The sequence below is a fragment of the Neofelis nebulosa genome, chromosome X (genome assembly GCF_028018385.1).
Source record: "Neofelis nebulosa isolate mNeoNeb1 chromosome X, mNeoNeb1.pri, whole genome shotgun sequence".
Lineage (NCBI taxonomy): Eukaryota > Metazoa > Chordata > Mammalia > Carnivora > Felidae > Neofelis > Neofelis nebulosa.
In genome coordinates, this window is record NC_080800.1 from 18344422 (window position 1) to 18363764 (window position 19343).

At 40.6% G+C, this 19343-nt stretch overlaps 1 protein-coding gene and 1 long non-coding RNA gene across 4 annotated transcripts in view; one reads left to right on the forward strand and one right to left on the reverse strand.

The window, feature by feature from the left end:
* PHEX (phosphate regulating endopeptidase X-linked) overlaps window positions 1-19343 on the forward strand; it is a 237425-nt gene that overhangs the window by 4386 nt on the left and 213696 nt on the right. For all 3 annotated transcript variants that reach the window (XM_058714607.1, XM_058714609.1, XM_058714608.1), the window contains 2 exons: window positions 3735-3803; window positions 12497-12658. In XM_058714607.1, the coding sequence (XP_058570590.1) occupies window positions 3735-3803; window positions 12497-12658 (231 nt within the window). The remainder of the gene's footprint in view (window positions 1-3734; window positions 3804-12496; window positions 12659-19343) is intronic.
* On the reverse strand, window positions 1520-18165 carry LOC131503141 (uncharacterized). Its single transcript, XR_009257338.1, has 4 exons — window positions 18032-18165; window positions 3946-4364; window positions 3680-3846; window positions 1520-1788 (listed from the first exon to the last, which is right to left on the reverse strand). It is a non-coding gene; the product is annotated as an uncharacterized LOC131503141 (long non-coding RNA).

Here is a 19343-nt window from a genome sequence, read left to right on the forward strand (position 1 = left end):
TTAAACTTTACAAGAGTTAGGGTTGTGTGGTTGAAAACTCTGCTAAAAGCGGCCAACCATCTTTCCATGTTTTCTGTGGCTGAAGATTTAGGAAATTAGATAGGTTTATTGCTTTCAATATACAGCTAACCTCCTACTCCTGCAACTGAATTTGTGGCTCTCAAACACTTTTCTGAGATTTCTCAGCACTTGGGATTTAGACGTGTCCTACCCTGAAGTACAAACAGGAGGAAAAGTGATACAGGCATGCCGAGGGACTACATAGGATGTGGGAAGTGAGTGCAAAGTTAGACTATTTGTGTTTTGCGAACACTCCTACACTCAAAAATCCCAATGATGATTGCTTATTGAAAAATATGTGCTCTTTTTAACGATGTTACTATTGCTTGAGCATTTTGAAATTCCACCATTATGATTACATTCTGAGGCTGTTCCATATTAGTTGGAATATTCTCAATGGCAGCAAATCTTTGTTCTTTAAGAGGAGATGATTCTTTGGAAACAGCTCTAAAGGTTTTAGAGCATAGTAAAGTTCATGAAGCCAGGCAATGCTATTATGGGTAAGGAGGCCTGCATAAAGCAGAAAAAAATAACTTTGCAGTGTGCCCAGTAACCTGGCTCTTACTGCAGATTTCTAAGAGCAGCCTGAATGATGTTAGAGAATAAAGGTGTGGCCTCCCGACACCCTCACTACTCAGTGCGGTCCATGGACCAGCAGCATCAGCACCACTTGGGAGCCTGCGCTTCAGCCCAAGACCCACTGATTCAGAATCTGTGTTTTCATAAGACCTCCAGGCGATTCATTTGCAAATTAAAGTTTGAGAAGCATTGCTTTAGCTGACCACGTCCATTTGGATGTATACATTTGGGGATATTTGCTTTAAGATAAATGCACATTCTTTAGTAGCTTTTGTCAAACATCTCTGCACTGTTTCAGCCTTCCTTCAGCCAGACCCTTCTTTACTGCCTAGTCCCCCAGGCTCTGCCAGCCACCTCCACCCTGCACCTAGTGAAGTCCTCGTCTGAAAATCTCTAGGGATCTGAAAGGCAATGCTCTGTGTGACAATATTCTGGTTAAGTCCTCTTCTCCTCAAGGTGCTTGCTGGTTGATATTTTTTCTGTCTGTTCAATTTCAGGCACAGGTCTGCAATTTCTAGCATCCCTCTTTGTATTTTAGGTTCTGGGCTAATCTCTTTCCTAAATCTTAGTCCTTCCACAGTAAGAGCGACTGCCACTGGCCTTGGGGTGGTCTCAGAGAAGCTACAGTAATAGAATTTAAAACGACAGGTATAACCATATGCCAATAATCAGTTTATTTTAAAGTGTCCTTTCTTTTCCTCCTCCCTCACCTCTTCATCCCCACAGTCTCTTTCTCAAATGCAATGGTGGGCAAACTTTTTCTGGAAAGGGTCAGATAATAAATGTTTTCAGCTTTCTGGGCCATACAGTCTCTGTTGCTGCTACTTGACCCTGTCGTGGCAAGAAAGCGACCGCGGACAAATGTGTACACAAATGCGCATGACTGTGTTCTGATATAATTTGATTTCTGAACATTGAAATTTGAATTTCAGATCATTTTATGAAATATTCTTCTTGTGGTTTTTTCCAACCATTAAAACACATAAAAATCATTTTTAGCTCACAGGCTGTACAGAAACTGGCAGGAGACTGGACTTGGCCCCATGGGCCATAGTATGCTGAGCCCCTGCTTTATGGTTCTTCTCATGCTGCCGATATGTGGATGACTCCACTGCATTCTGAGGTCATTTCTACTGGTTACAGAAAAATCTAAAATGAGAAACCAAACTGTTGTTAAGTTTTTTTTTAAAGCACCTAACCAGTAAAAAGTAATACTATCATGTTTTATATTAAAAATGTTTTCCTTGTCCTGCTGTCTCTCACCTGCACCCTCACATTATCTGGGTTTGTTGATCCTTATTTATTTGTGGGATCTCAACCCTGCATGGATATAATGTTCTTCCTCGAGGGGTGAGGTCTGTCTGCATCTCAATTAATTTAATTTAAACCTCCCTTTTACTCATATTCAGATAAAGATACCTAGTTCTGCTTCCTTAGAGGGTTTGGGTCAAGAATTCTTTTCCACGAAAGTGGTAACTCTTTAAGTACAGCATTTCATTAGCTTTTTTTAAACAAATAAGATAAGGCTAGTATCAAGGTGGTACTGTTTGTAATCATAACAATGTTGCTTATAATAAGGCTTATTTTCTCATTGTAAAAAATAACACAGGCTCATCAAAGAACATTTGGTAAACATATAGAAGTAGACTGAAGGGAAAACGTCCCCCATGGTTCCCTCACCCAGTCCTAAGAAAATATTCCATACTAATGTTTATGCTGCACATTTATATTTTTATCTAACTTTTCTTTGCTCTTTAAAGAAATCAAAACACACCATTATGCTAAGATACTTCTTAAAGATAGGCCCGAGATGTTCCATAGGCAGTTTTCTTGTATCTGTATTGTATCACCAGTAAAAAGGCTGTTTGGAGGATGGCAGCAAAGAACAAAGAAAAAGCAGGCTCCTCTTACAGTGTGGGTTAATAAAGAATACAAATCGTCACACTGACAACAGATGTACAGGTCTTCCATTTCTAGCAGAAATATCGGTACCGCTATGCTTTTTGATCCTGCTTCTCAGTGGACAATGCCACAGAAAGCCTTGGCTACCCTTCACCCTCCACCATCCATCTCCCCACGGTCACATCTCCAAATGATTCCTTATTTCTGCTCACAGAGTACAGCAGTAATGAACCCCCCTTAACTTCCTTGGCTACCAAGAATATTTTCGAAATCTAAACCCACATCTGCTAATGCCCAGGTGCTGCCTGGAGTTGACAAACAGGGCACCCTTCTGTCTTTCTGCAGACATCCATTTAGATAATATTGCCAGCCAGATGGGTGAAATTAAGCTATTGGTGAAAAGCTAATTCCATCTCACAAGGTTTTGGTTTTGTTTTGTTCTGGTGGAAGTAGTTGGAAGCTTGGCCCACATGCTGCCTCTGTCCAATAGCTATGCTGAGCTAGATGGCTGAATAATATCCAGTGTACTCCCCCAACCCCTTCACAGATCTACGGATAGTTCACAAAAGATTCAGAACTTGAAATGCTAATTTTCTCCTTGCACTCTGGATTTGCTCCCAATGGTATGGTTGGTAAGTTTCACTTTTTTTCCCATCTCTAAAATGAGAATGTAGTTGTAAACAAAAAGAGTAAAATTCTGAGACTTAAGTCACGGATAATTGGAGATGAAGGAGACTTTAGAGATCAGCTAGCCCAGAGGCCCTCACACCTGAGCCTGCATCACAATCACCTGGGGGGCTTGCAAAAATGCAAATGGCTGGGCCCCACCCCCACAGTTTCTGATTCAGGTCAGAGGTGGGGCTCAGTAATTTGCCTTTCTAAAGAGCTGCCTGCCGGGGCGGGGGCAGTGGATGCCTGGACACCCACTCTGAGAAGCACTGGTCTAATTGTACCCCCTCATCTTATATTCCAGAGAACCGAATTTCAGAGCAGCCAAGAGGCTCACCAAGGTTACTTAGCTTGTGACCAGAGTCTGGCCCTGAGATAATGAGCCAAGTGGATTTTTCAATTCTGTGTCAATGCTGAGAAGGATGAACTGACATCGCGTGTCTAGCATATGTGCCTGACTGTGGGTTACCTGATGGTGGTCTGCTACCAGCCAGTCATTTCTTTATTTTGGTCTGTTTTTTCAGTGAGTCAAGGTTTCTTAAGTCTCCAAGCTAAACAGGAGTACTGCCTGAAGCCGGAATGCATCGAAGCTGGTAAGTCAGTTCTCCCTCCTGTGTCAAGATATAATTATGGTACCTTGGGGAGAGGAAGAGAAAACAGGTGGTATTTTTAGTATTCTGTTTGCTTGAGGTTTACCATGTACGAAATGCAAGTTTGATGAAATTGAAAGTTTACTTTCAAGTCTCTGTGTGAAGTTGTGGAGTGCAGGTTTCCTGTTTTCGTTTTCTTGGCGGAAAAACAGCTGTGCGGTGTTCCAAGTCATTGTATGGAAATCGGGAAGGGCTTTAGAAGGCCCGATGGCCTTTCTTAAGACCCGAGCAGAGAGACCATCGGCATTCTTTGGGCCTCAGCTCGATATATGTCCGTATTTACCATAAGCAGTCTCTCTGAATCATTTGGTCAGTGGGTCTGACCTGTCAGCCTCCAAGCAGGAACCCTCTGTAAATCTGTGCTTCCGCAGTCACGTGGAATCACTTCAGGGCCTGGCGAGTCAAGCTTTTCTTGAGGTGACTGGGCCATGTATCAGTGGGTGCTCCACAGTGAATATGAGGGTTTCAAGTTGCCTCAGTTTTGCCACAGCTATTATATTCCGTCTGTAGGGAAGAGGGTTAGGGTCTAGATTTGCAGGGCCCAGAGTCCAGCCTCCCACCACCCCCCACCCCGTTCTTTAAGTGGCAGGAACACTAACTTATTTTCCAAGGGGAAAGTCATAAGGAGGAATTAAGCACATGGCCCTTCCACTTCCTCTTGGTCTTAAGAGATGAATGAATTAATTTGCCAAATATTTGCTGCAAGTCAGGCCCTGACGTAGCAGTGAAGGTGAATGATCAGGTAGGGGAAGAAAGACCATCAATACACATGAGGTGATCACTGTGCAAGAAAAATACCGACTGGTGGTAATGTTATGCAGAAAATCAAAATATTAAAGTAGGACACTGTGATAGCAAGTGACCGGATGGCTAGACTGAAAAGGCTGAGAAAGTAATGCTGAAGTGACCCTGAATGATGAGAAGGGACGTGCTGTGGGAAGATGGAGGAAAGGGCTTTCCAGGTATGGGGAACAGCTGGGGCAAAGGTCCCGGAGCGGAAGAGCTTACTGGGTGAAGGGGCAGAGGGCAGGTGATGAGGGTCAGTGGGGAACCCAGGTGCCAGTGATTGTGGGGTTGTCCTAAATGTACTCAAAAGCCTCCGGAAGGTTTTGAGAAAGAGACATGATCTTATTAGCATTTAAAAAGATCTCAGTGGAGTCTCTCTGGGTGGTGAAGAGAGCATAGGGAGCAAGATGGAAGAAGGTCATCAGGCAGGAGCTTATTTCAGTAAGCCAGATGAGAGGTGATGCTGTCTTGAATTCTGAGATGGAAGGGCACAGTGTACAGGGTTTAGGCGCCAGAGGGCTGTGAAAGGATTTGATGTGCGTTGTGAGAAAAGGCAGAGAATCAAGGTAATGCTTAAATTTTTAGAGGTGGCAGTGATTGAGATGGAGAAGACTCAGGTGAAAGAGCTTTTAGATTCAGCGGCCTTATACAAAGGTAATGGATTAGACAATTATGTTATTTTTTTGTCCTATTCTTGATCGATCGATATATATCTTTTAACCAGGCATTGTGTTAAGAGACCTACAGGTGCATGTCATAAAATCTTCATTAGAACCTGGTGATGTCAGTGCTATCACCAGGCCCAACTAGAGATGAGGATATGGAGGCTTCCAGAAGCTAAATAACTTGCCCAGGGTCACCTCCTGAATTAGCAGGCTGGCTTCATGTCTGTTTGCTCTCCATCATTGCTTTGGTGCCCTAAGGCCGTGCCACGAAACTCTTTGGCCTTGGTCCTGTCTTGCTCTTTTTTCACGATACTATAGACCTACTAGTGTGAGGTGACTAGACAATCGTTTCAGCTTACTGATCTCATCCCAGGAATGGCAAGAACGCTTTGGGAATTCCCACGCCCTTTCCTGTTTCCACCTTGAGCAGCTGACCTAGAGTTTCCCAGTGGAGAGAAGATGGCCTAGAGTAGAGTGGGGCACCAGGTGGGGCTGTCAGAAATCAGATTTTAGTCTTCATGTCACCTTGTGCTTTTGCTGTGGTACAGTCCTTGCAGATGTGTGAGAATGAAATTTTTGAACTAAAAACTTTTCATTTTGAGTTTAGGCAACTTTTTGTATGGACAGCCACTTACTGCATGTGTTTTATCTCTATTTACACATCGTAATAATGCAAGAGGAAAACTTACAGAATGACATTTGATAATGTCGCCTCCTGCCAGCTAGTGTGTTTTGCCTGGCTGTTCTGTTTTTAATTTTCACGTTGGCGAATGGCTTTCTAATATTGAAAAAATTATTGATTTTTCTGTTGCTGTGAGGAAAGCCTCACCAAGGATACATCCTTTTCAGTGTAACATGAGCTTCACTGTGCTTAGGGGCCTGCAAAACAGCTGTTAAGTATACACTGAATAAATGTGGCCCAAGGAAGTTCTCAAATGAGAAAAGGTTTGGGAAGGTTTGGGGCCCAAGTGCATGGGCAAGGGAGCGGGGGTACCCTAGTGAGTGCGTGCGTGGGCGGGACCTGCGTGGGGGCGCGTGCGTGGGTGAGGGAGCGGGCCCGCGTGGGTGCGTGCTTGTACGTGTGTGGGCGATGGAGGAGGGGCTGCCTGCGAACGAGGGCAAGTGAGGGGGCCTGCGTGAGTGTGTGTGGGGGGGTGGGGGGTGGTGCCGCGTGTGTGAGCTCTGCACGATGGAAGACAAAAGTGACTGATCACCTTCTGGACCTTTTCTGAACAGGTGCCACCCCCTTCTGAGATATCTGCTGTCTTTAGTTCTCTTTTCCTCCTCTTCTCCATATCCTCTTCTCCTAGTCCCGCTTTCAAATTAAGAGGTGGAGAAAGATGTCAAGGAAAGGGCATATTAATCATGGATAAGGGCAGACAGGCTGACCTGAGTTTGAAGCATGATGTGGCCACTTGAAAACCACATGATCTTGGGCTAATTACATAAACATCCTAAGCCTCTTGTTCACCCTCTGTGAAATGGGAATACTGGTTTTTACTTAGAATACTAGTTGTGAGAATAGAAGAAAAACAATGGCGGCAGTTGTAGAAGTAATCCGGGTCCACAATGCATAATTCTTAACCCCAGACCCAGAGAGCATTTTAACTGTCAGTTTGCAAGACTAGACCTGATATCAGTTCTTAGGATGGCAAAAGTAGATCTTAATTCATGTCAGGCTGTTGTGGGTGTTCTTTATCCCATTTTGGAAAATATGCATGTATTTCTTGTGGAATTATTAATGTGCTTGATTCAGGAGTGCCACTCCAGACATTGCTGGGGGTAGTAAATTATCTGTGGTTATATGCACTGTATTAGTTTTGGAAAATGTGAAAATCTATGATCTCTGAAACCTATCTTACCTCAACAGTTTCAGATAAATAGGGAATGGTAATAGCAAAAAATTATATGTATGGTTGCCAGCTTTAGCTACATATGTACATTCAGGATGCTCAGTTAAATTTGCATTGCAGGTAGACAACAACTGCTATTTTTTTTGGTACATGCCCCCTGAAATACTTGGTACGTACCTAAAGTATAAATGCGGTCATTGATCTGAAATTCAAATATCACTAGGCATTTTGTATTTTATTTGGCAACTGTATTTATTTGGCAGTATGCCTGACACTGCTCTAAACACTTAATGTGTATTTACTCATTTAATTCTGATGAAGATCCTGTGGCAGTCATCCCTTTTTACAGATGAGGAAACTGAGAGGTTAAGTAACCTGCCCAAGGTTACATAGTCTTTTTTTTTTTTTTTAACGTTTATTTAGTTTTTCAGAAGGAGGCAGGGAGCACATGTGGATGAGGGGTGGATAGAGAGGGAGAAAGAATCCCAAGCAGGCTCCACACTGATCACAGAGCACAATGTGGGTCTTGATCCCATAAACTGTGAGATTACAACCTGAGTGGAAATGAAGAGTCAGATGCTTAACCAACTGAGCCACCCAGGCACCCCATGTTACATAGCTTGTGCATGATGTTGCTGGCATTTATTTATTTATTAAAAAAATTTTTTTTAATGTTTAGTTCCGAGACAGAGAGCATGAGTGGGGGAGGGGCAGAGAGAGAGAGGGAGACACAGAATCATAAGCAGGCTCCAGGCTCTGAGCTATCAGCACAGAGCCCTATTCGGGGCTCAAACTCACGGACCGTGAGATCATGACCTGAGCCAAAGTCGGTCGCTCAACCGACTGAGCCACCCAGGTGCCCCTGATGTTGCTGGCATTTAAACCCAGGTAGTCTGGCTCCAGATGATGCTGTACTGAAAAGGTCTGTTCCTGGCACAGAGGAAATGCTCATTATTAAGGATTTCATTATTACCGCCACCACCTTCTCTCTTAAGCCTTGATTAAACTTGAAAACTCAGGCTGGTATGTGGGGTGTGATGCTTCTACCTCTACATAAACACTAGTAAGAGACCACATAGTCATTTGCCTTATATGCAATAACTAAAGAGAACACATAGCCTGGCCTTTCACAGCTTTCTTTGATCATCATGTTTCTTTTATTTTTTTTTTTAATTTTTTTCTTTTTCAACGTTTTTTATTTATTTTTGGGACAGAGAGAGACAGAGCATGAACGGGGGAGGGGCAGAGAGAGAGGGAGACACAGAATCGGAAACAGGCTCCAGGCTCCGAGCCATCAGCCCAGAGCCTGACGCGGGGCTCGAACTCACGGACCGCGAGATCGTGACCTGGCTGAAGTCGGACGCTTAACCGACTGCGCCACCCAGGCGCCCCCATGTTTCTTTTATTAAAACAAGACATGGGGCACCTGGGTGGCTCAGTCGGTTAAGCATCCGACTTCAGCTCAGGTCACGATCTCGCGGTCCGTGAGTTCGAGCCCTGCGTCGGGCTCTGGGCTGATGGCTCGGAGCCTGGAACCTGCTTCCGACTCTGTGTCTCCCTCTCTATCTGCCCCTCCCCCATTCATACTCTGTCTCTGTCTCAAAAATAAATAAACATTAAAAAAAAAATTTAAACAAAAAACAAGACTGCTTGGGTTTTCTCCATGGAACTGAGCAGGGGAAAAGGAGTTGTGGTGTCTTGACAACTGTGGTCCCCCTGAAGTCTCAGTTGTCCTGCAGAAAGCACAGCCCTGTGCCCAGCTGTGAATTCTGAATGATGGATTAGGAGGTTGAAACTAGAGTTTTCCTACTCAGTGGGCTGACTTCCAAATTCTGTGTGAGTGATGTATTCCCCCACCTTACGTCAGGGCTGAGGTCAGAGTGGATCCTGCAGTTTTGGTAGGTACCTGCACGAATACTGAGAAGATGGGAGAGAATACATTTGAGGCTGGGGGCAGAGGGAGGTTTGGGAAGGTGGCCAGAAAGCAGTGTGCTTATGTGAATAAAAATGTTTGTGAAGGTTCTTGTGTGTGATTGTAAATATTGTGTGGCACTGAAACTTGTATAATTGATGTCACTGGGGTGTCATGTAGCAGATTTATTCTGTGGCTATACAGCCAGAATCATCATGAATACAAACTGAAATAAAGATCTTGTATGTTCTAGCTTATTTGCATATTTATTAATGATAAAGTAGTAGCAGTAAGTAAAAATGTAATTGGAGACCACTGAATTAATTCTGGAAGATGAAAATATTAAACCAGTTTTAAATTTATCAAACTTCTAAACCAGTTTTTTTCTTTGTCTTTTTTGGGGGGGAAGGGGTGAAGTGCTGGGGATTTTGAAGTCCTACAGAAACTAGGATATTAGTACATCATTCACTTTATCGAGGACAAAAAGCTGTTGAAAATTTTCATGGCAAGTCTAGGCCAGAGAAATATCTAGCCTTAGGGGTTTTTTTGTTTAATTTTTTAAATTATTTTTAAATTGACATCCAAGTTAGCATATAGGGAAGTGATGATTTCAGGAGTAGATTCCTTAATGCCCTTTACCCATTTAGCCCATCCCCCCTGCCATACCCCTCCAGTAACCCTCTGTTTGTTCTCCATATTTAAGAGTCTCTTATGTTTTGTCCCCCTCCCTGTTTTTTTTTTTTTTCAACGTTTTTTTTAAATTTTTTAATTTTTTTTATTTTTGGGACAGAGAGAGACAGAGCATGAACGGGGGAGGGGCAGAGAGAGAGGGAGACACAGAATCGGAAACAGGCTCCAGGCTCTGAGCTGTCAGCCCAGAGCCTGACGCGGGGCTCGAACTCAGGACCGCGAGATCGTGACCTGGCTGAAGTCGGACGCTTAACTGACTGCGCCACCCAGGCGCCCCACCCCCTCCCTGTTTTTATATTAGTTTTCCTTCCCTTCCCTTATGTTCATCTGTTTTGTATCTTTAAGCCCTCATGAGTGAAGTCATGATATTTGTCTTTCTGTGACTAATTTCGCTTAGCATAATACCCTTTAGTTCCATCCACGTAGTTGCAAATGGCAAGATTTCATTCTTTTTGATTTCCGAGTAACACTCCATAGTATATATATACCACATCTTCTTTATCCATTCATCTATTGATGGACATTTGGGCTCTTTCCATACTTTGGCTATTGTTGATAGTGCTGCTATAAACACTGGGGTACAAGTGCCCCTATGTATCAGTACTCCTGTATCCCTTGGGTAAATTCCTAGCAGTGGTATTGCTGGGTGGTAGGGTAGTTCCATTTTTAATTTTTTGAGGAACCTCCACACTGTTTTCCAGAGTGGCTGCACCAGTTCGCATTCCCACCAATGCAAAAGAGATCCTCTTTCTCCGCATCCTCGCCACCATCTGTTGTTGCCTGAGTTGTTCATGTTAGCCAGTCTGACAGGTGGGAGGTGGTATTCTCATTGTGGTTTTGGTTTGTATTTCCCTGCTGATGAGTGATGTTGAGCTTTTTTCATGTGTCTGTTAGTCATCTGGAGGTCTTCTTTGGAGAAGTGTCTATTCATGTCTTTTGCCTATTTCTTCACTGGAGTTTTGTTTTTTGGGTGTGGAGTTTGCTAAGTTCTTTATAGATTTTGGATACTAACCCTTTATCTGATATGCCATTTGCAAATATCTTCTCCCATTCTGTCGGTGGCCTTTTAGTTTCGCTGATTGTTTCCTTGGCTGTGCAGAAGCTTTTTATCTTGATGAGGTCCCAGTAGTTCATTTTTGTTTTTGTTTCTCTTACCTCTGGAGATGTGTTGAGAAATTGCTGCTCTAGCCTTAGGTTTAAACCTGGAGGACACATGTAGCAAACTGATAATTGGCACATATAAATTTATGCAGATATTTGGGCAATTCCTTCTTATTTAGCTGAAAACTCATTGGGTTTTATTAGTTCATATAAATATATTCTGCCATTAATTAAAGTATGAAAATTACCCAGAATGTCATCTTTCCAATGTCATTGAAATATTGGCCACTTTTTTGTTTTAAATCAGTGCATATCTTTGTGTTAGAGTGGTAGCCAGCAGCTGTGTGACAGAAGAGAGTTGGAGTTCTGTATTAGGAGTTTTGGAACCTTCTCATATTTTAACGAAAGATTTTTTTAAAGCTCATTTTTTTAAAGCTCATGGATACATATTTAAGTATGCACATACTTCCTATCTATTGACTATGTTTCACGTGTAATTGTGTGTGGGCTTATGAAAGAGGAAGAAATGGTAAATCAGTCTATTGTGTCTTTCTGTTAACACAAATACTCAGTTCTGTCCTGTTTGCTGGGCAAGAAGGGCCCTGCCCTCATTTACCCTGCCCCACTTTGCCTTCCTCTGGCCGTGCCTCTCCCTGAATCCAGGGCCAAGTCAGCAGTCATATCCTTTTATAACCCAGAATTCCCTGCTAAATGGCCCTGAGCCTCCCTGCAGGGCCCATGGGGATCTCTTCCAGGAATTCATTCCTCTGAGAGCTACATTGTATATCCAGGGGCTCAAGAATGCATACCTGGCTTTCCAAGTCTTTATGAAGGTATATTGTAAATATATCTTTTAGAGATTTAGATATGACCTGTGGGCCTCTGTTTCACTTAGCCTTCACTGTGGAACAAACTACCCCCAAACCTTAGCGTCCTGAAACATGAGTGATTTACTATTTCTTATGCTTCCGTGGGTTCATTGGGAGTTTCTCTGTTGCGGTTGCCTACGCTCATTCATACAGCTGTATTCAGCTGGAGGGTCATCTGGCCTGGAAGGTTCCTGATGGCTTCAGTCTGCTGATTTGGTTAGTTTCTGTGTGGCCTCACCTCCTTTACGAGGCTTTGTCATAGGGCTCCATTCAAAGGGAATTAACTTGGAAGGTACAAGGCCCTTTTAAGGCCTAGCTTTGAAACTCAAAAACAGTCACTCTGCTGTATTCTGGTGGTCACAGTAAGTCACAAGGCCAACCTAGATTTCTGACAGGAGAAGTAGATCCTATCACTTGATGGAATGAGTCACAAAATCACGCTGCAAAAAGAGGAGAGGGATGGAAGGAAATGTTGCACACATCTTTGCAGACAGTATACCAAAGGCTCTGTTTGTATTCGTGTCCCATGGCCCACAGATGTTAGGGGCAGTGCTGCAAAAACCATAAATACCACCAAGCTTTTGCCTACTCAATCTGATTATGGTAATTTCATATCGTGAAGTTGATTTGGGGAGTCATTTGAGAGGAAAAGTAAAAGCCAAGGCTTGGAAACTGGTTCATGTGAATTGTTTAATTTGGAAGAGAATAGTACATAGTGTTCAGTGCTTGTCATTAATCCTATGATTTTCTTTTTAAATAGCTGCTGCTATCTTGAGTAAGGTAAATCTCTCTGTGGACCCTTGTGATAATTTCTTCCGGTTCGCTTGTGATGGCTGGATACAGAATAATCCAATTCCTGAAGATATGCCAAGCTATGGGGTTTACCCTTGGCTGAGACATAACGTTGACCTCAAGTTGAAGGGTAAGTTTCTACTGGGGTTTGGTGATTTCTTTTTAGAGAGCAGTACTTGACAAGAAAAACACAGTTTTGGATTTGAAGCATGCCTGCTTACTTTTTAACTAAATTCATTTCCAAGGCTTTTAAAAACAAAATATTGAAAGGAAAATAGTAGGATTTCATTCTCCCACACCTCATACACAAGCCTTTGCACAGGCTTCATTACGTTTGCATTTGGTAATAGTAAGTTCTGCTGAAGGGTAAATAGCATTTCATGGAGACTGGGAGCAAAGGAATGGTTAATGAAAGTTATTTTATATCAATATACTTATTTGTCTCTTGTGTTCAGAGCAAACTTCATCACTTGCTCATTTGCGTCCTGGATTTTCATGGCTACAAGATGTACTTAACACCTCATCGTCTTTTGAGAACTCTGGATGACCTTGTGTTGGCCATATTGTTCCTATTAACTTCTGAGTTGGCTCTGGGGGGACTTTATTTTCTCCCATGGCCTCTGTAGCAACAACAGGTTCGCACACACATACTCACATATGTGTGCATACACATAGCTATGTGTGCATGCATACACACACTTCAAAAATTGGAAAAGTCTATAAAAAAAAAATTGGAAAAGTCTTTTACTAGAGGTACTTCTCTTCATATTAGATCTATTTTTTTATTCTGAGCTATTGGAGAAAGGCACTTTGGGATGGAAGTAGGGAGATTTCAAGGCTAGATAAGGTAATTGTTTTGAGAAGACAAAGATAGGTATGTTTTTTTCCTCTTCTTGATAACTGTGAGTTATGCCATGTAAGACCTAGAATTTCTGAGACGTTATAAGAATCATTTTTCTTTCTACTTGATCTCCATTTCCCCAATATTTTAAGTACATGAAAATGAAATCTATCAATTTATATATACATTTTAACACGTCACTATTGGTACAATAATTAGATACCTGTTGTCGGTAGTAAGGAAAAATGTGCTTAAGTTTCACAACTAAGTATAAATCATATACACTTAAATTTTTTAGGCGGGCTTTATCTTTTCATAAGCTAGAATAAAAGAGAATTTTCAAGAATGTCACTTATCCCCTAACCCAACAGGTGAGGTTCCTGTAGTATAGAATGATAAATAACACCTTGAGAAATGAATTTACTTACTTTCCTGTATAATATTAACTTACATTGGTCCTTCACCTACCATTCTTGCCTATTTCCTGTTTCCTTTCTTTGGCTTTTCCTCCTAGACAGATGTGTGCACAGGTGTGTGCATAGACACACATACAATCATGCACGCAGAAATGACAGTGAAAGATAAGAAAAAGATAAGATTTGCCGTAGATGATCCTTACATGTTAATTAGAGCCAGAAGATTTCTATCTTCAGGGCATGAAGCAGTTACAATAATTTAAAGCACTTCCTGGGGATGTCTTAATGTAAAAATCAAATTCAGTACTGATATGCTTTTTTAGGAGGATACTGTATATGAGATCCTTGAGCATTCATAGAAATAAGACTAAATTGTTGAGAGCGGCACAAGGGTTTTTTGTTTGCTTGCTTCTTTTAAAAATGAAGAATTTGACTTCTAAGCTCTTCTGGGAAAAGAAAAAGGAACAAAAATTAAAAGCAAAAAGTAAGAAAGTTGCTCATAAATCCACCCCTAGAAATGATGACTAATGAAGTAATTGGGTATACATCTTTCCAGATTTTTTCTTTTCCACTTGTGGGTATATATGCAAAACCTCATGTACACACCCATCTATTTAAACACTTAGCTAATGGATCCTGAGAAACTTAACAGAAGACCATGGGGGAGGGGAAGGAAAAAAAAAAAAAAGGTTAGAGAAGAAGGAAGCCAAAACATAAGAGACTCTTAAAAACTGAGAACAAACTGAGGGTTGATGGGGGGTAGGAGGGAGGGGAGGGTGGGTGATGGGTATTGAGGAGGGCACCTGTTGGGAGGAGCACTGGGTGTTGTATGGAAACCAATTTGACGATAAATTTCATATTTAAAAAAAAAAACCTAGCTAATAAAAGAAATAAGTCAGAGAAAGACAGATGTCATATGTTTTCACTCATATATGGAACTTGAGAAACTTAACAAAAGACCATCAGGGAAAGGGGAAGAATGGTTTCAAACAGAGAGGGAGGGAGGCAAACTGTAAGAGACTCTTACATATGGAGAACAAACTGAGGGTTGATGGGAGGGGGGGTGGTGGCGGGGAAGAGGGGAAAATGGGTTTTGGGCATTGAGGAGGCACTTATTGCATGAGCCCTGGGTATTGTATGTAAGTGATGAATCTCGGGAATCTACCCCTGAAACCAAGAGCACGTTGTATACACTATATGTTAGCCAAGTTGACAATAAGTTATATTTAAAAAAAATTAAAAAATTAAATAAAAACTTAGCTAATATTATGAATACTACTGTGTCACGTGCTTTAACACTATAGTAAACATACATAACACTATAGTAACAATTCCATTTCGAATACACATGGATATTTGTGTTGAAAGAGTATTCACAATTTAATTTTTGCATACAGCCAAGTTGTCCTTAGAAAGTTATTTCTAGGTCTTTATATATTTTCTTCCTGCTTTAGATGGTAACTCCTTTCCATCAACTGTTTTATGTTTGTTTTTTGAGGTATGAAGTAGAGGTCAGCAAACTATGGCCTGTGGGCCAAATCCAGTCCACTGCGTATTTTTATAAATAAAATTTCACTGGGAGACAGTACCTCCATTCACTTATGTGTTGTCAAAGGCTGTTTTTGCACTACAGTGGCAGAATTGAATAGTTGCTACAGAGACCGTATGACCATGTGACCTGCAGCCCTAAAATATTTACTCTCTGACCCTTATGGAAAAAGTTTGCCAACTCCTGATGCCTGTTGTAAAGCTTTGATATATCCATATGGGACCTCATTAGAATGGGCTTATTAATTAATAGCTTTTTGGTGGCTTCTTTGGAATTTTTTAGGTAGGTAATCATAAACTTAAGAAATAATTATACTTTCTGTCTCTCCCATTCCTTTTACTGTATTGGCTAGAGCCTCCAGAACAGAGTTGAATAATAGCAGTGATAATGGGTATAGTTTCCTTATTCCTCGTTTGGTGGGTAATGCCCTCAATATTCCCCCCTTCAACCCCTAATTATATTTTTCTTTGTTTTGAATAGGTATTCTTTATCGTGTTCTGTTACTCTTAGTTTGCAAGAAGGCATTGTTCAAGAAAAAGGTGTCTTCACTATTTATGGAGAGAATCAGATGGAGTATGTCTTTAACCTCTCTAGATTTTCTTACACTGAATTAACCTTAGAATCTTGAAATAAACATTACCTATGAATGGTTTATTATTTTTCTTTTAAGACATTGCTGAAGTTGAATAGGCTGCTATTTCGTTTCATACACTCGTGTCTATATTTATGATGCAGATTGGTCTGCGACTTTTGTGTGCTAGGTTTGTCACATTCTCTTATCAAAATCGTGCTGGCCTTTTGAAACGACATGGGAGGCTTCCCATATATTTCTCTGCTCTGTTAAAGACCCAACCAGATAAATCCCAACTTATTCTGTGACAAGCACGGTAAAGGATGAACTCAAAAATTGATCATTGGGGCTCTTGCTTTAAGTGCCAAGAAGGAGTGCAAATAGTCAATTAGGGTCTCTTTAAAAATTAGTATCATCTTGTACCAGATGTATGTGTTTGATATATAAAATACGTCTTCTTTACACTTTTTAATTTTGAAGTAATTCAAACTAAGATAAAAGTTGAAAGCATGGCATAAGAACTTCCATATACCCTTTATGCAGATTCCTTGGTAGTTACCATTTTGCTACATTTGCATTATTATTATTCTTTCATTCTGTCAATATGTATATTATCTCTTTGTCTCTAACTGTACACCTATACATAATAGTGAGACTATATACCTATAAAAGTAGAAACAGATTTATAGATATTTTTGTGATTTTGCAAGTATGTTGCAGATGATTACATATTATTAAAGTGTTTAAATGGAACTTTTCAAATGTCAGATGTGCTGACAAGTCTTGCTTTTTTAAACCTCTGATCTTTAAATTCTATCCGTGTCCCTTTGTATACTGTATGTATCTATGTATCTCACAGTCTTTCTACCCATCCATCCAACTGTCCAGGTAATACAAGCTCATCGTATACCAACTATAAGTGAATAACAAGAAACAAATAACATAGGATTTCACTTACATGTGGAGTCTGAAGACCAAGTGAATAAATCCCCCAAACAGATTCCTATATACTGAGAATAAATGGGTGGTTGCCAGAGGGGAGGGGCATGAGGGGAAAGGCAGAATAGATGAAAGGTACAAACTTCCAGTTAGTTGTAAAATAAATTGCAGAATTGAAAAACACAGCATAGGGAATACAGTCAATAATATTGTAATAACGTTGTATGGTGACTACACTTATCATGGTGAGCACCCAATAATGTACAGAATTGTTGAATCACTGTCATACACCTGAAACTAAGGTAACATTGTATACCAATTATATTTGAATAATAAAAACAACAAAATAAAAATTAGTCGAAAAGAAGAACCTATGTAAAATCCCACCACCAATAACTTTTTAAATGCAAATATACATACAAAGTTATATGTATATGTGAAAAGAGATCGTAGATTCTGTTTTTATAATTTCCTTTTATTGGACATGTTAACATCTTTTCATGTCCATAAAAAGAGATCTTTACTATCCTTTGCCATGACTGCTTTATATGGATATACTGTAATTGATTCAGTCAATTCCTGTGTTTCCGTTTGGATTATTTCCAGATTTTTGTCCTCACTGTAAGCCCCTCAGCATGAGCATTGATGCTGCAGGGCTAGATTTGAATCTTAGTTACTTTTCATTTCTCCTCCGTGTCACCTGTGGCCGATTACTTAATTCTCCTAGCTCAGTTTTCTTACCTTTCAAATGGAGATGAGAGAATCTTTTTCATAGGGTTTGTGAGGACTAGAGGAGGTGACCCGTATAAATTACACTTCATCCCAGTCAAGTTCCTGGCATATAGCAGGTCCTCAGTAAATGTTTGTACTCTCTGCTTCCATTTTTGTCTCACAGCTGGTTCTAAGGCTCCTGAAGTAATGTCTTCCAAATGCTTTACGCTTTATTCTGGTCTTATCATTTGTAAATATCATGTGCTTTCAAAAATATTGAATACTGTCTAGATATTTTCCTCACCCTTGATAAAAAGAGAGAACATCCAAAAATAAAACCCAATACCACCAATCAAAAGAATACCATTTTCTTACGGCTGATAGAGAACACACAGATAAGGCTGTCCAATTTGTGAAATAAAATGGATTTGACAGACCTGGCTGATGAAAAATTGCCCTCTATTGAAGTCACCAACCTGGCTCCGTGAATTTTTTCTTTAAATGGCATATAAGACTCAGATTTCTACTTGGAAGATAAAATTATTTCGTATTCTCTCCAAGAAGCAGGGTTGTTCTTTTTTTTTTTTTTAAAGGCTGAATATAGTCATGTGTTTGGATGTCTCAAAATTTCCTTCCTACAAAACTTCCCAAATTTGTCTTCATGTGACCATGAAGATGACACAGCAATGTGTTGCTTATGAACGAGCAGATGAAAATTTTGCAAATGAGCGCTTATGAAACATGAGGCAATAAGTGAGATAGAACACTTGTGTCAAACAGAAGACAGATGACTCAAGGTAGAGCCAGCTCATCTCTATTATGGAATAGCAATCTTTGCCACTATTTTGTAAAGAAATGCAGTATATTATTATGTTCGAGCAAGACAGCATCAGCAGAACTATAAGATGAAGTAGGGTCTATGCATTAATGAGCAGAGAAAGATGATTGTGATTCATAGATGTGTTATTTATTTGTAAATATCTGCTGCCTGAGATTCAAGTGGTTCTCATAATTAAATACCCGCCCCCAATCATGTTTTTGCTGTAATGAGCCTAGCCAAATCATCTTCTAAAGATAATAGAAAGCTGAAAACTTGAGCACCTGTAAAGTCATTTGATAGTTAAGAAGTTCAGACGATTGAAGACAATGAATTTTGCCATTTTCCTCCCACCGTGAACATAATATGATGTATCAAACTGAGCTTTGACATTAAGTTCTTTGAAACACATGATGTCAGACTAGAAAAAAAACATGGGGATACGGTGGGGAAGTGCTAGGAAGCAACCAGCCCTTTTGCTGGGCTGCTTATTCCCAGTGAAACTCAGCCCCAGTAAATCTCAGTGAACCTGCTCTATAGATGGGATTTAGGGTGGGGGGTGCCCACTCAGAGAAGATTCCTATTTTTGTGACCATGGTGGCTCTTTTTTTATGTAGCCACACAGGAATTACCAAAGTGCCAGATTATACCTATGTCATCATAAGTCCTGCACACACAGAGGGGTGGTGTATGAAGATTTGGGCCTGTACAGAAGACATTCAGAATGTGAAATGAAATGACTTTACTTGAAAAGTAAAGCATTTTTCCTAATCTCAGTACACCATTTGAACTTGGGTGTGTATAGTGTGGGGAAGGAGAAAGAAGTTGTCAAATTTAAAAAGTTCAGCAATTTCCTGCTAGTAAACATTCACTTTGAATATACAAATGCATTTCTTCCTGAAGCCTCTCTGAAAAATGTGTATGTAACTCTAGAATATGTTTTCCTAAATAGCTGAAGGAAATGCAGAGGC